This window comes from Ochlerotatus camptorhynchus, unplaced genomic scaffold (assembly GCF_037179485.1).
Source record: "Ochlerotatus camptorhynchus isolate MF236.1 unplaced genomic scaffold, CSIRO-AGI_Acam_v1.1 ptg000530l, whole genome shotgun sequence".
NCBI classification, from domain to species: domain Eukaryota; kingdom Metazoa; phylum Arthropoda; class Insecta; order Diptera; family Culicidae; genus Ochlerotatus; species Ochlerotatus camptorhynchus.
Window position 1 is genome coordinate 3258632 of NW_027041014.1, and position 14807 is coordinate 3273438.

General features: G+C 41.5%; 1 protein-coding gene across 2 annotated transcripts in view; it reads right to left on the reverse strand.

The window, feature by feature from the left end:
* Nucleotides 1-14807, reverse strand: part of GluRIB (Glutamate receptor IB) — a 502734-nt gene that overhangs the window by 81861 nt on the left and 406066 nt on the right. For both annotated transcript variants that reach the window (XM_065236157.1, XM_065236156.1), the window contains exon 4: nt 8722-8975. In XM_065236157.1, coding sequence (XP_065092229.1) covers nt 8722-8975 — 254 coding nt within the window. The remainder of the gene's footprint in view (nt 1-8721; nt 8976-14807) is intronic.

Sequence of the window (14807 nt, forward strand, 5' to 3'; positions counted from 1 at the left end):
AACCCAATAAACACTGTATCTTCCGCTATCCAATAAGCCTCTTCCGTCATAATGGAACCCACTTCCAGTGGTTTCATTGTATAAAGGGTGTCCCACATCAAATTGCATCACGGAAAAAAACACTGTAGAAAATTACCCATTGGGTATTTTCTTTTGAAAATTTGGGTAGAAGTAGTTTAGAGTGTATTGTTTACACTATATTTTTATCGCTGTCAGTTTTTCGAAAGTTGGAAAAAATGGCGTCACCCGAAAAGCAACGTCGCAAATTGATTTTGCTCAAGCACCTGGAAAATCCTCAACTCTCTCATCGGGACATCGGAAAACAACTCAGAATCGTACAGTCAACGGTGAGTCGTTACTACGAAACTCTGAGCATCGAACGGAAGGAGACATGAATGGATGTTCTATTGGTGATCAGGATCACAAGCGTGTCGTGGAAGTGTTTAAGTGGAATCCCAATGCTTCGGTCAGGGATGTGGCCAAGTCTTTCGTTCAGAGAGCCAAGGACCGGGAGGGACTGCATACGTACAAAGTGCAGAAGGCTCCAAATCGTGACGAACGGCAAAATACAGTGGAAAAGTCACTGTACACCCAGCAGATGCTGACGAAACCTCATTGTCTCATCATGGATGATGAGACTTACGTCATGGCGGACTTCTGGAAGTTTCTGGGGCTACTACTCTTCACCGCCCAGCACAAATTTGATTCAAAGTGTTTTTATGTTACTTCATACGTGAAGTTAGCGTCTCCGCGTACATCGTACGGATTAGGCAAAAGATGTGCGTCCAACTAAAAAAAAAAAAATAAAAACTGTCCCATTAATGGCCCTTTGATCATTTTCAACTTCTATTCAATTTTAATACTGCCGTACTCTAACGGAACTATCCACCTACTCTTTTCTAAAGATCATTCTCTAGCTAATAAATTATCACACTATAGCTTCATGTTAGTATTTCCAACCAACTCTGACAAGTTTGATGTTCCGGAAGAAGTAAGGAAGCAGAAACTTTCAAAGTTTGCCAAGAAATACATGATTTGGCAAGCGATCTGCTCATGTGGCAAACGAAGTGCGCTGTTCGTGACTACCGGGACTGTAAACGGGGAGATCTACCTCAAGGAAAGTCTACAGAAACGTCTGATTCCTCTGTTGAAGTAACACGAGGGCCCTACGTTCTTCTGGCTGGATCTAGCTGTGTGCCACTATTCAAATGTTGTCCTGGAGTGGTACGAAACCAACGGGGTCACTTTCGTACCCAAGGACATGAGCCTCCCCAACGCACCGGAACTAAGGCCCATAAAAAAATACTGGGCTATTATGAAGCAGGCACTACGGAAGCATCCCATCGAGGTCAAATCTGAAGAAGACATGAAGAAAAAGTCGGTTTCTGTACAGAAGAAGCTGCAGCCAGATATTGTACAGAACCTAATGAGTGGAGTTAAGCGTAAGGTGTGAGCGGTTATATTGAAAAAGATCGGTCAACTAGGTAATTTTCTACAGCGTTTTTTTCCGTGATGTAATTTGATGTGGGACACCCTTTAGCAGTATCGCCAACGGAAGGCTTCCATTGCAGCAATAGACGCAAAGACGGTTGCTTTCCGAAGTCGACGACGCATCGACCGAAAGAACTGCCGGTGAAGAACAAAGAGAAGGAGGAACAATGGTTGCCGCCGAGTAAACAGAGGATCGCGTGACCCACATCGAGAGTGACCTGCTTCTATTGACAGCCGAGTGATCACTCATATACGAAAAGTCTGTGGAAAATATTGAATAGGGTTAGAGGCTTTTAACCTTTACGTGCCTAACGTCTAAATTTGCATAGATTTCAAAATTCAGTTAGTTCTTAAAAAATTATTTCTCAATCTTTTCTGCACAACAAGTTGCATTTTATCGGGAATCTATTCCAGCTTTTGAGTTAATCAGGAAAAATGTGGATCAATACATGGTTCCGAAGTTTTTTTTTTTTTTTCCTTTGGTTTGTTTTTTTCGTCGATCTTGTTTTCCGTGCTGAGCACCAATGCTACCGACGTGCCAGGAAGGCAGCTCCCACACCTGGACCCTACCTATCGACCCATCAACTCATGAACCGGGGACCAACGGCTTTACTTCCCATCCGAAGGAAGGCGTGATCAGAGATGTTATACCTCAGAACATCCCGGCGGCGCCGACTGGTATTGAACCCAGGCCTGCTGGGGTGAGAGGTAATCACGCTTACCAATACACCACCGGCGTCGTTGTGGTTCCGAAGTTGTTCCAGTATCCGTTGGGGTCACTTAGGATCGGTATCCGTTGGGGTCACTTAGGATCGGTGTTGGGAATCATCTTGAACCCCTCGCACTACAACCCTGGAATGGTCATCATCTCTGTATACAGTCCACTATTCCTTGTGTCGTTGGCTACAACTGCACTATATCCAGAACAGATATTCTGGAGCGCTTTGTTTACGGCGTGGTCATTTCAGCAACATCTACCAAACACACATAGGCTATGTGGTGGTGACTTACGATCGACTAGCTGGAGAGGATAATCGGCCGTTATTTCTTATCGATATCGTAGCTGAGGGATCGATCATTGGAGCAGGATGAAACTTGCGAACCTCAAATTCTTCGCACGTTAGCTCATCCTGATCGTCGCGGGGAGATGTAGCTAGTGGCTATTGATTCACCGGTGAAAACGGTTCAATCGGGGAACAATACGTAGTTTTTTACACTTATGACTAGAGTTAAGTAGTAGTAAATAAGTGTTAGTCTAATCGTTAATAAATGTGTTTCGCGTAATGTTTACTTAACCGTACGACGCGTTTTCTTTGTGAAATAAACAAGAAAGGCCCCGGAACCCTATCCAACGGGGTAATTAGGAGACCACACTCAAACTGCAGAGGAGAAGCCTGATTATGAATGCGTCATCCCTATGGAGCCATGAAGGTTGGTAAAACCCCAATTTCATGTCGGCAGAGCTATCGGCCTAGACCGGTAATGGCCGTATTGACAGTCCACGGTCACATTGATTCTCCCGAGCATGCTCTGGAGCCCTCAGAAATGTTCCGGTGCCCCTGATGAAGTGGAAAATTCTCGGCCAACCCGGAAGAGTTCTGGTGTCCTCGATGTTTTTGCCAATTCTCAACCAGAAACTCGTCGTGCGACACATCTAACTTCATGATTTTACAATACTCAGCTGGTAATCGCCTTATTAAAGATCCACGGTCACATTGGCCCTACCGAGCATGTTCTTATACCCCCGGGGAAGTGGTTAAATCTTACCGTATGCGTGATAATGTTTGCACCATCGTACAAATAAGGTTCCCGTTTCACCTGTGCATACAATGCCTTGGTTTTCTTTGCATGCATGTAACCTATAGCTCATACCGTAGTAGGCTATGTATAAAAGAAAATGATTCACTTAGTTTGACAGTTGCACCATGACGAAGTGGCAGCGTATTCGTGATTTTTCCCACGCGCAAATGTCGCAAAAAGACATTTCAATCCCCGTGGGAGTGTCCCGGTTGACCGTCAAAAGGGTTTTAGACCGAGAAAAGAAAGGACAACTATCCGCGAAGGTGGCCACAGGTCGTCCGAGGTCAGCTCGGGTTCCGAGGGTTATCGCTGCTATCAAAAGGAAGATTCGGGTGAATCCAGTGCGTTCAATAAGGAAAATGGCAAAGGAACACGGGATCAGTGACTTTACGGCACGAAAGGTCGTAAAGGAAGATTGCGGGGCGAAGTCGAGGGCACGGAAAAAGCTCACCTGATTACCATCCGCATCCGGGAGCTACGAGTCGAACAATGCAAAAAAAATCTTGAACTTCCTTAAGCGAAAAAATCCGGTAATCCTGTTCACCGACGAGAGCATGTTTACCGTCGATCCCGTATCAAATTCCAGAACTGACCTTTATATTAGTTCTTATTCCGGTAAAAGACGTGGCCGACGAGGACAAGGTCGTGTATTGGTGTTTAGATTGGTGGCTTCCGATGGCAAAAAATTAACCCGGTGTTCATTCCAGAAGACGACAAGGTCAACACGGAGGTCTACATCGGGATTTTAAGTCAGTATGTTCTTCCGTGGATCAAAGAACAGTACGGTCCGAAGCCAAATTTTGTATTTCAACAAGATAGGGCTCCGTACCACACCTCGAACCGCACTCAGAAGTGGTTGCAGGAACATCTTCCGTTCTGGGCAAAGGATATGTGGCCGCCATCCAGTCTTAATCCGCTGGATTACTCAATATGGCGCGTAATGAAGGCCAAGGCCTGTTCTAAAGGCCACCCGAGTACAGCAAGCCTCAGACAAACATTGACCCGTACCTGGAGAGAAATGGATCCAGACTACAATATAAGAACCTTCCATGCATTCCGGAAGCGTGTGAAGGCCATAATTGCAGCAAGTGGAAACTCGATTGATGATTAACATAGTTTAAAACTCTGAGAAACATCCCCCCTTTGAATAAATAATAAACTCGAAAAAATTTGACATTGCTCAATGGTGCAAACATTATCACGCATACGGTAACTAGAATTAAAACTCGTCGAGCGAGTCATTTAAGCTTATTTAAGACCCACGGTCACATTTGCCCTCCCAAGCTTGTTCCAGTACTCCCAGAAATGTTCTGAGGCTTTCGGAGAAATTGGAAATTTCCAACAAGAACCGTATCAATATCTATGCGGATGCTCTTTTATTCAGAACTATCCATCTGTCACTATCCATGACAAAAAATGGCAACTGAACACATTTGGCATACAGGACTGAAACGTAGTCCATCGGCAAACAACTCGAATGAAGTCGCGAAACCTAACCTAAATTTCCCCATCTCCTTTTCTCACCCACAAATATTGATAGTTATGCCGGATTAATTTTGGTCTCCATTCGTTTCTATCTCTTTCATTTTCATTGCGAAAGGAGAAAAGAGGACGGCAAAAATAGAGGTTTGCTTTTGCGTGCAGTACCTACATTATTGAGTTTGACAGCTCCTCCTGTTCGTTTACGCTTATGCTTGGTTTATTTCGCCCCGCTGAACGTTAAGTAGAGATAGTATTCTAGGTCATAACAATGTAAAGTGTGATTTACGCAAATTTGTCGCGTTAATTCTTAAAAAAAAAAATAATACCTAGGGTGGGTGAGCCACTAGTGGAGGAACTAAGCCAATTTATTAATTAAAAAACTATTATACGATGCACACAAAATTGTTATACGTCAATCTATAGCTTTCAACCTCTATTTTGATAGAAAAATATTACATTGTAATAAAATTGCATACAATTTTAGAAAACTCGTCCTCTATCAATAGGAAAACTGTTCCAGTAGTTGTGGTAGTTGCTAACTTTGGTTCCTATAATAGTGTTATGCGTTGGTTTCTAATGGGTTCCACTATTATAGGAACACTACCCCAACTATAGGTGCAAAGGAGTGAAAATCTTAAGGAAAATTGATTGTTTTCCGTCACTTTCGGGCATATTTTTTGTTTGAAGTATGCAAATATGCTTTATTTTAGGAGAGCTACCGATGAAAAATAATCTTATCCGGGTCCCCCTCACTATTCCGGCACAACCTCCATACCGCAACTATAGGTACACCACAATTACTGGAACACCTACCCTACTGCTTTTGAGCAGGGGCTGTTGTTATCAATAACGAAGAGACTACTAACAAATCCCTCCCTTCTCCCTCGCTCGCAAAAAGAGGGGAGACACCTATGTTCCCACCCGGGTTTCACCTAGTCATGCTATAGAGTTCTCTACCACCGTTAGTATTAGTGAGCAGTTTCACTAATACAAGCGTTTTACTGGTTGAAAATAAAAAAACAAACCACTGTCAAGTCGAACAATTTGACAGCTGATTTCGTGGTTGAAAATAATAAACAAATCGATTTTACACGGCTACACTAGCAACGTGTTGTATTGGTGAAATCTTGCGACAAGAACTCAATGCTTCTGCTTTTGAGGACATTTATTTGTTGTCATCTTACCAGAGTAGGCTGCGCGTGTGGACGAACATGACCTTAATTTATTTTTCTCGGAGTTTTTTATGCTTATTTGGTTATTAATCCGGGTTAACATTTTCGAAGATGGCCAAGAACGCGATTATCCGTTTCAAAAGGGATCAAACCATCTATACAGAAGAAGCCCTGCGAGAACTGCATCCCATCTTCAAGGGATACTGGCTGTACGTCATGCTGCTGTACTAAATGTGATTTGCCACTGACATACAGTTCCGAAAATGAAGAGGAACCTTTATTGGAACCAAGATATTCCATTGTTCGTCGTATTCGCGTCAAGAAATTGCAAGTTGCTGGACCTGATACTTGGCTACCTTCACTCGGATCCAGCAATCGACAACAGCCTATTATCTTTTATCCCAAGCCGGAGGATCACTACATTAGGACACTTCAAACTGGTTCTACATTGGACGGGACTAGTTTATGTTGATCCCCATCAAGCGAACCGTCTTTGATTGGAACTACAATGCAACAATAGCACGGATGCTTCCTGTGGATTCATTTGGACTAACTTGGTGAGATCGTATCTGATTTTATCTATTTAAACTAAATTTACATGATTCGCTTAAATTTATTGTGTCTTTGAAATCATCATTGAACGCCAAAGGGATAGTCTGCACATTTTTGAGCATGTGGTGGAACATTATTGTAAATCATATATGTTAAAACATTATTTTATATACTGGGTTGGGGGCAGCCTAATACCCTGGACAGACTATGGCTTATATCATGTAATATAGGCTGTCTTGCAATGAGCATTCATACATAGGATTTCCAGTGAATACTAGATGTATGACTGCTCATTGCAAGATAGCTTATATAACATTTATTACAAGGACGACAGTTCGTGGATTTGCCAGTCCGTTGTCACGTGATTGCAGATTGCCATTTGGTCGTTTTGTCTTCCAAAGGTCTTCAATGAAGCTGATTAACCCTGCTGCAACAACCCATCAACCGGTAAAGTATCTGCAGACATTGCTTATCCTTGCACTGATGGTGGGTTCCATTCACATCACATCACATCATTTATTTGTTGTCATCTTACCGCTATTAATGTTGCATGCATGCTATGTCAATTACTCCATACCTGACCCAATTAACAGTAAGTTCAATTTGGTTAAGTGGTTGTCAAGTTGCCGGGTGCATTGAAACATTTCCGGGGTCACCAAAACATGTCCAGTAGGGCTAGTGTGACCATATGGACTGTCAAAATCATTACCGGTTGAGTTTTGCAAAATCATGAAGTTTGATATGTCGCACGACGAGATTTATTCCTAGTTGAGAATTGTCCCCTTCCTCGAGGGCCCCGGAACATTTCTCCGGTATGATTAATGATGGTTTCACAAAATGGCCATTAACAGCGCAGTTATGAAAAACCATGAAGTTTCATAAGTCGCACGACATGTTTTGGTTCTTATCGAGAATTGGACATATCCCCGGGGGCATCGAAAAATGCTCGGGAGGGCTAGTGTGACCATGGATCTTCAATAAGGCCTTTACCGGTAGAGTTTTGTAAAATCACGAATAAGAAAAAGTGGGAAAATCTGATCAATAACCCTCAATATGGTTATTTTTTTTTTTCAATCGGGGTGATGTTTGGAGGTCCAAAATCGATATCCGACGTCATTTTGCAATCCATGATGATGGCTTTCGGTTTCAGAAAAAGTAGGAAATACAGTCAAATACCCATCAATAGGGTATTTTTAAATCGGGGTGTCGTCTAGATGCCGAAAATCGATATCGAGAGGTCTTCCGCCCATTTAGTCTTAAATTCAACAAGAAAATGTAATTGCAATCGTCGATGATAATTAGATATATTGTATACAAAGAGTTTCAATCCTTTTAGTTTGTTTTTTTTTTCACAATGTATTTCTTGGTTATATCTCCTATGACAGGTTTCCCCATGAAGCAACATTTTCAATAAAATGGGTACTTTCTACTCATGTATAGAATAAACATGAAGGGTCAAGAGTACCCATGTTTTGAAGTATTCCTTGAATACTCAATAATGAGTAAAGCCGGATTTACTCATTAAATGAGTTATGCAATTTTTCTATAAAATTGATGAATTTGTACTCACTAATGGGTGCTTTCAAGTTAGCGTGTAGAGGCCAAATATCAACATCTGACGCTATTTTGAAACCCATGATGGCGTCTTACAGTTTCAGCAAAAGTGGTAAATACTGTCTAATACCCATCAATATGGGTATTTTTTAAATCGAGGTGACGTCTAGAGGCCAAAAATCGATATCTGAAGTCATTTTGAAATCATAGATGGCGGCCGTCGGGTTCATGAAAAGTGGCGAATACCCATTAATACACCGATAATGTTGTAGGTTAAATGACACTGTCTGAACCTGATGGATGTCTAGGATTCAAAAATGGCGTCGGATATCGATTTTTGGAATTATAAATGGTCCCCGGTTCATGAGTTAATGGGTCGATAGGTAGGGTACAGGTGTGGGAGCTGCCTTCCTGGCGTCGGTAGCATTGGTGCTCAGCACGGAAAACAAATCAAGAAAAAAAAATTAGCTCATTTGCATTCGAACCGATGAAGATTTCAATTCCCTGTCCCTGCGTTCAATCAATTTGAATAAATTGCTTCGAAACCAGAAATGCACTCCAATCCCATCTTCTAGCGCATAATGAATAAAGTTAGTCAATCCCGTTCTTCGAAATGCACTGGAAGCCCGATAATTCAATTCCGAAGGTGTATCCCATCTTCACTACTTACCAATCCACTCAGCAGGTAGTGATAGGTGCGCTTGCCGAGCGTAATGTCACGCACGTGGCTCACGACGATGTCCTTGGCCAGCTCGGTGCTGCAGTCGAGAACGATGTGCTTCCGGGACCACCGGTTCAGCTCCTCGATCGTCCGCAGGAACTCGATGGCATCGCTGACGTTCGCTATCCGCTTTACGGTTTCCACGTGGAACGTCTCGTTGCCCGGCCGGAGGCCCTGGTAGATTTGCTGCAGTCTCAACAGTCCTGTAATGAATGAAATCGAAAAAAAAGAAAGGGGCTGGGGTTAGCAAATTGAAACTGACAGGTGCTGTTTGTGTGTGTATTTGGGACATGTATGTAAGTATGTGAGGGTGTCACGACGAGGTATGGTGATGCTCCCACAGATAAATTGCATTAAATTTAATGTCTTCACATGTAACTAGGTTGCGTAATAATGCTTTTGACTTCTCCAACTGCTTCTAGAAGAAAGCAAAAAAGCACTGACAAGCTTTCAGACTTTCGCCGAACTAGTAAATCCACCGAAAATCCATACCAAAAATGTTAATCAACGCTGATCCACTCCCTACAGTTTGGCTTCCTGGTAAAGAACTGGAACGAAGTTGAATCCCACCAACTCACCTTTTAGGGAAAATTAAAATGCAATGAAGGTCCCAGCTTCACCAACCCCGCAGTTCGTTCAGGGTGAACCATTTATCAAATCTGCGTGATGTTAATTTGTTAACGCTCCGGTAGAGTGTGAAAAATACGCTTCCAACCGAACACATGGCTGCTGTTTTTTCCCGGACTTCCTTTCTCACTTTGTCATTCTCCAATGTCACCTGCCGCGCCACCACCGTCGTCGACGTCGTCTGAATATCCTGCCACCCGCGCGCCACTGATAGGGTAGGAACCCCTTTGGTACCGGAACCCGTGTCAGGAAAAATTGAATTAATCCAAGCTGAAAACGGTTCCGTTGCCAGCAGCAGGTAGGTGACGATTTGGAAAGAGCTTATTTTACTGGTGTAGGAACCCTTTTTGCGAGCTGCTTACTTCTTGTCAGAGGGTGGAAGACCGTCTCAGCGTTTCCCTGCTGAGTAAGTAGCCGCATGCTGTTCCGTTTCACTGGCTTTCGCCGCATTCGACGAGGTGACAGTTTTTGAGGTTGCTTTCTGTAGGACGGGAGAAAGAGGATGCAAGTTCCCACCGGGCAGAAGGTATTCAGACGGTTATGAATAAGTAATGCAAACCGCACTTTTGAAGGGACGAATATTGTGAATTTTTGCTTAGATGTACCGCGAACGTGGGTTATTCCGTGCGGTTCGAAGTTCCGTTCATTGGGCTTACAATTCGATGAATTCATACAGAGTTGTAAAACAGGATATAAACAAGCATCCATATATGTGTTAGGGTGGTTCAAAACATCGATTGTGCTCCACCAAGCTGCACAGAGACTATGGCTTTGGCTCATCTTTATACCTATTATCGTCAGGAGCTAAACGAAACCCTAGGATACTGATTTTTTACATGAAGGTGCATCATGTTCCAGAGCATCGATCTGCTGAAAAATTTACACTCTAAGACTTCATTTACTCCCTGGTGATAATAGGTAAAGGTATTGCCGAAACAGACAGGATTGTGTTGCCTGCTGAGCAGTGTCAGAAGAACATCATCTTCTTAATCAATTAATAACTAATTATCCTGACAGTTAAAATGTTGTCTTGAGCAAAGTTGTAGCTGATAAAATTTGACTTTAGCACAGATTGCAGACTTTTCCGTATATCATAACGGTGAAGGCTAGAAGGATGCTAAAAAAACATCACTTTTCCCATAGTAGTACCCATATAAACTTCAAAGGGTCAGTGCAGTATGAATTCGCATCCAAATGAGCACAAAATTTGTGAAAATTACACGCAAATGAATTTCAATGTTTGACCTATGATCCTTATGTCAAATCATGCGCTGAATCCAAAAATGTTGTCAAAAAAACTCAGGTAACAATTTTTAAAAGCCTTTTAAGATTGCACTCGTATACCTTCCCCTCGAAACCATCATCACTTTCATAGTTCTTCTATTCTCCACTAGTGTCAACTTAAATTTGCCAATAATCTAAAATTTACTTTCTCCAATTGGCAAATCAAAGTTGGCTCTCGTGGAGAATAGAAGAACTATGAAAGTGATGATGGATTCAACATTTTCAAGGGAAGGTATATGAGTGCAATCTTTAACGGATTTTATTTTGCAAATGGAGCATTTAATTTAAATCTGGTTGCTCTGTGGTAGAAAAGCTGAAATCTATGTAGACACCTAAAAATGTGAAAAGAAATTATTTCTTTATTATGTGTCTATTGAGTAGTCCTTATGTTTTCTACTAACGTAGAATTTACCAGATTTAAATAAAATTATGCATTTGCCAAATAAAAGCACTAGTATACCTCATAGTGTAAAATTTTGAAACCATCATTACTCTCATAGTTCTTCTATTCTCCACGAGTGCCAACTTTGATTTGCCAATTGGCTTCCTAAATCCTCATAGTGCTGTAATTCTTCAGCTGGCTATCAGCCAACTAACAGCATAGATACGCTGCATATACGGTAAGACAGATGCAAGCGCTACGGTTTATCTTAACATCCTAGCATCACCACCCAGTCTAGCACGGAGCAGAACCACTTACCACGCGAAGCGTTCGTTTTGTTGAGAGGTGCATCAGTTCAACTGATATATCATTTCAGATGTCATTGCTCATACCATGCAAATTACTCTCTGATAACCGGGATTAGCAGATAAAAGCGGCCAATCAGAAAGGACCGCGTGTAAGTTCAGAGTTGATATATTACAATTCAGCCCGTGGGTGGATCATCTGCTTTTTGGCAATCGTGTTAGACAGTCGCATAAGTTAGTTTTGAGACGTTCCTAAAAGTGCATAATTTAAAACTAATAAACCGTACAGTGAGTGCTAAGGCACTGTCAATTAGGGGAGTTTGGTTTAAATAATTGTAAGTGATTTGAAATTCAATTTAATTTAATTTTGACAGATATCACCATCAAACATTAAATTTCTACGGCTAGCATCACCTTAGTGTTTTTTCGGTGAAGCAGTGCAGGACACTAACCACCGACTAAGGAAGTGGCCGGCGCCGGTGGTGTAGTGGTAAGCCTGACTGCTTTCTAATACCCCAATGGGTCTGGGTTCAATACCAGCCGAGGTCGGTGGGATTTTTCTGAGGCTCAAAAATCTCTGGTCACGTCTTCCTTCGGAAGGGAAGTAAAGTCGTTGGTCCCGGCCCATGTGTGTTGAATGGGTGCGATATCCTACGCAGGTGTGGAAGCTGTCTTCCTGCACATTCGATTGCCGTCAATCGATGGCAATCGATGTCCGTCGGTGATTGGCACTAGATTGCGGAACAGAGACCGACGTTAAATAAAGGAAAGAAGAAGAAGAAGACTAAGGAAGTGTGTGGTAAGTTAATTAAAGTAATTCTGTTTCTAAGGAGAGTCCTTCGAAATAATGTTTTAAGCTCGAATACCATAACGAAACCTGGCTGGCACTACCCGCCAACTAGTGTGACACTTCTTGCTAGAGGCTCGACTCATACGACCGTGAAGAGTTGCCGATCGCCGATTGCAGTATTGGTTTTCCTCCAGCATCATCTACTCGCCAATAACGAAGCACCGTCGGTCTTGCTGTCATTACTCCAGTCTATTCGGCGATCTACAAACATCTTCATTAACGCACAGGTGCCCTACCGGTATCGTTCGCCCTTGGTGAGCCGATCGCTCAAACCGTGTGGATAGTGCGGTCCGTCTTCATCAACATCAACGTCAGTCCGGTTCAGCAAGCATCACCATCAGCAGCAAGTAAGCCGGGTTGCCGTCGCGAAAGAAAATGTTAGAGCTCTTTAGTTTTAAGGTTTTACAAAGGGTAAGTAATTTTGTGTTCTTCTTCTTTTTTAAATATCATAAAATCATCATTATTAGTTTACAACTACAGTCATTTATTATGAATAAGAAAATTTAAAACATGTATTTCGTGATTTTAGATCGAAAATTTCCTGGGTAAAACACATTCACTGTGTTTACTTACTTGTGTTCTTCGAAGTATAGCACAATTAAACGCAATCGAAAACACAAAACTCAAAACGACTGCTTCACAAAACTCTTGATGAACAAAATTTATCACAAAGAAAACCATTTCTACTTTATTGCTTTGCTAGCAATCGTGAAAGTATCATTGAAACAGCGGTGCCAGATGTATTGCCTCTAGCAATGATTTTAAGTTTATTAAAACAATTAATTGCGAAGTCTGCCTCATTAACATAGATGAGTGGATGTATTTAATGGTGGATAAATATCAAAAACTGATTGAATAAAACATAAATGACCATTTTAGACATTTTACCGGTCCAATTAAAAAAGTCACAGATGATTGAATTCAACACTAACAGGGTTGATGGCAGCAGTGCACGTAGCCTGGTGTTCGCTTTCCCGCTCAGGGGTGTAAACAAACTTGCATACAGCGCAGTCTGGCAGTGTGAATGTTTTGTCTGCTACATTCTTATCCACTAGATAGTGTGACATCACATTTGCTGTTGTATTGAAATGAAGGAAGAAAAGAGATGGTTAAGTTTTCCTCACCATACCAGTTGATATTTATGAAACAACGCAGTTTTGGCGTGGGGACATGCACTTCCAATGAATTTTACCTATACATTTAGAAAATGATGATCGAAGAATATTTCAAAAAGAAGAAGTAAGGGGTCGTCCATTAATTATGTCACACATTTAAGGGGAAGGGGGGGGAGTTTGAAAACTGTGACGAGCCATACAAAAAAAATTAAGGTCCATACAAAAAATGTGACAGAGGAGGGAGGGGGGGAGGTTGAAAATGGGCCAAATTTGCGTGACATAATTAATGGACCATCCCTAAACAAAATAATGACCCTTTGTAGAACCTTACGCAAAACACAAAATATTGAATTATAACCCCATATGAAAAAGCATATGCATGCGCAATTTGAATTTTGGAGGGCATTGCCCACACTTAGCTTTCGCTCTGTACGTAAGAACCAAATTTCAGGTTAAATCTATTCCTTTGAATCTCGTAAATACAAATTAATGATTTGATCTGATTTAAATTTTGACTGACTTTGAAAAAATACCTTGCCTGTGTTTTGTCGTGACTGTTAGATCCGCCCTGAATGATCTAGTTTGGCAAACTTAGACACGCATTTCCGCAACACATCGTTGGATGTGTTGGTGCTTAAGCGGATTTGTTGATATAAAATTTAGGGTTTTTGGTCGAAGCTGGTTTGAATTTGAATTGGAAATGAGGATCGAAGTGTGCCTTGGCCGCGATTAAACGTGTTTGTTTTCTATTGTCGGGATTTTTTGCGATAATCTTCTGTCAGCGTTTTGGCTGGTGGCGCTACGCCATCCGGAAGAATTTTCGTTTGAATTATTTCCAAATGTATAGTCCAGTTCAGTTTTTACGTATTTAGTAACAGTGTTGTGCCAGTGTTAGTGATTTAGACCGTGAAATCAGCATGGAAAGAAAAGATTCCCATTGGTTAAACCCTGTTAAGCCGTGCCGTTCTTTTCTGGATACTTATTTGGTGAGCTCGTTCCTTAATTTTTGTGGTAATTCTATCGTAAATATTTTTTTTAAATCATTAAATACGCGTCAATCAAATTTTGCGCTACTGTTTTATAGAAAGTTTCAGTACATTATCAGCATCGATACTGTACCGGAGCGGGGCTTATTGTAAGCAAAATCTTCGGAAGCATGCGATCTTGAAATGGGCTAATGGGTATACGGTAAAGCTATCACCTTCGAACTCCAGAGTTCAAACTTTTTGCAGTCATAAAAAAATGGTTACAGGTAGATTTTATACATAATACCACTGCCAGACAGGAGTGTGATTGTAGATACATACAGTACATAAAATAAATGAACGAATGAAAAATTGCATCAGTCAAATGTGTCAAAATTAGTCTGTTTTTTTTTTCATAAAATCTTTATTCTGTCTTCCTAACATATAAACATGTCTTATAAGCTAAGCTATTCTAAACTTATTACAGGCATTTATTTCTAAGAAGAA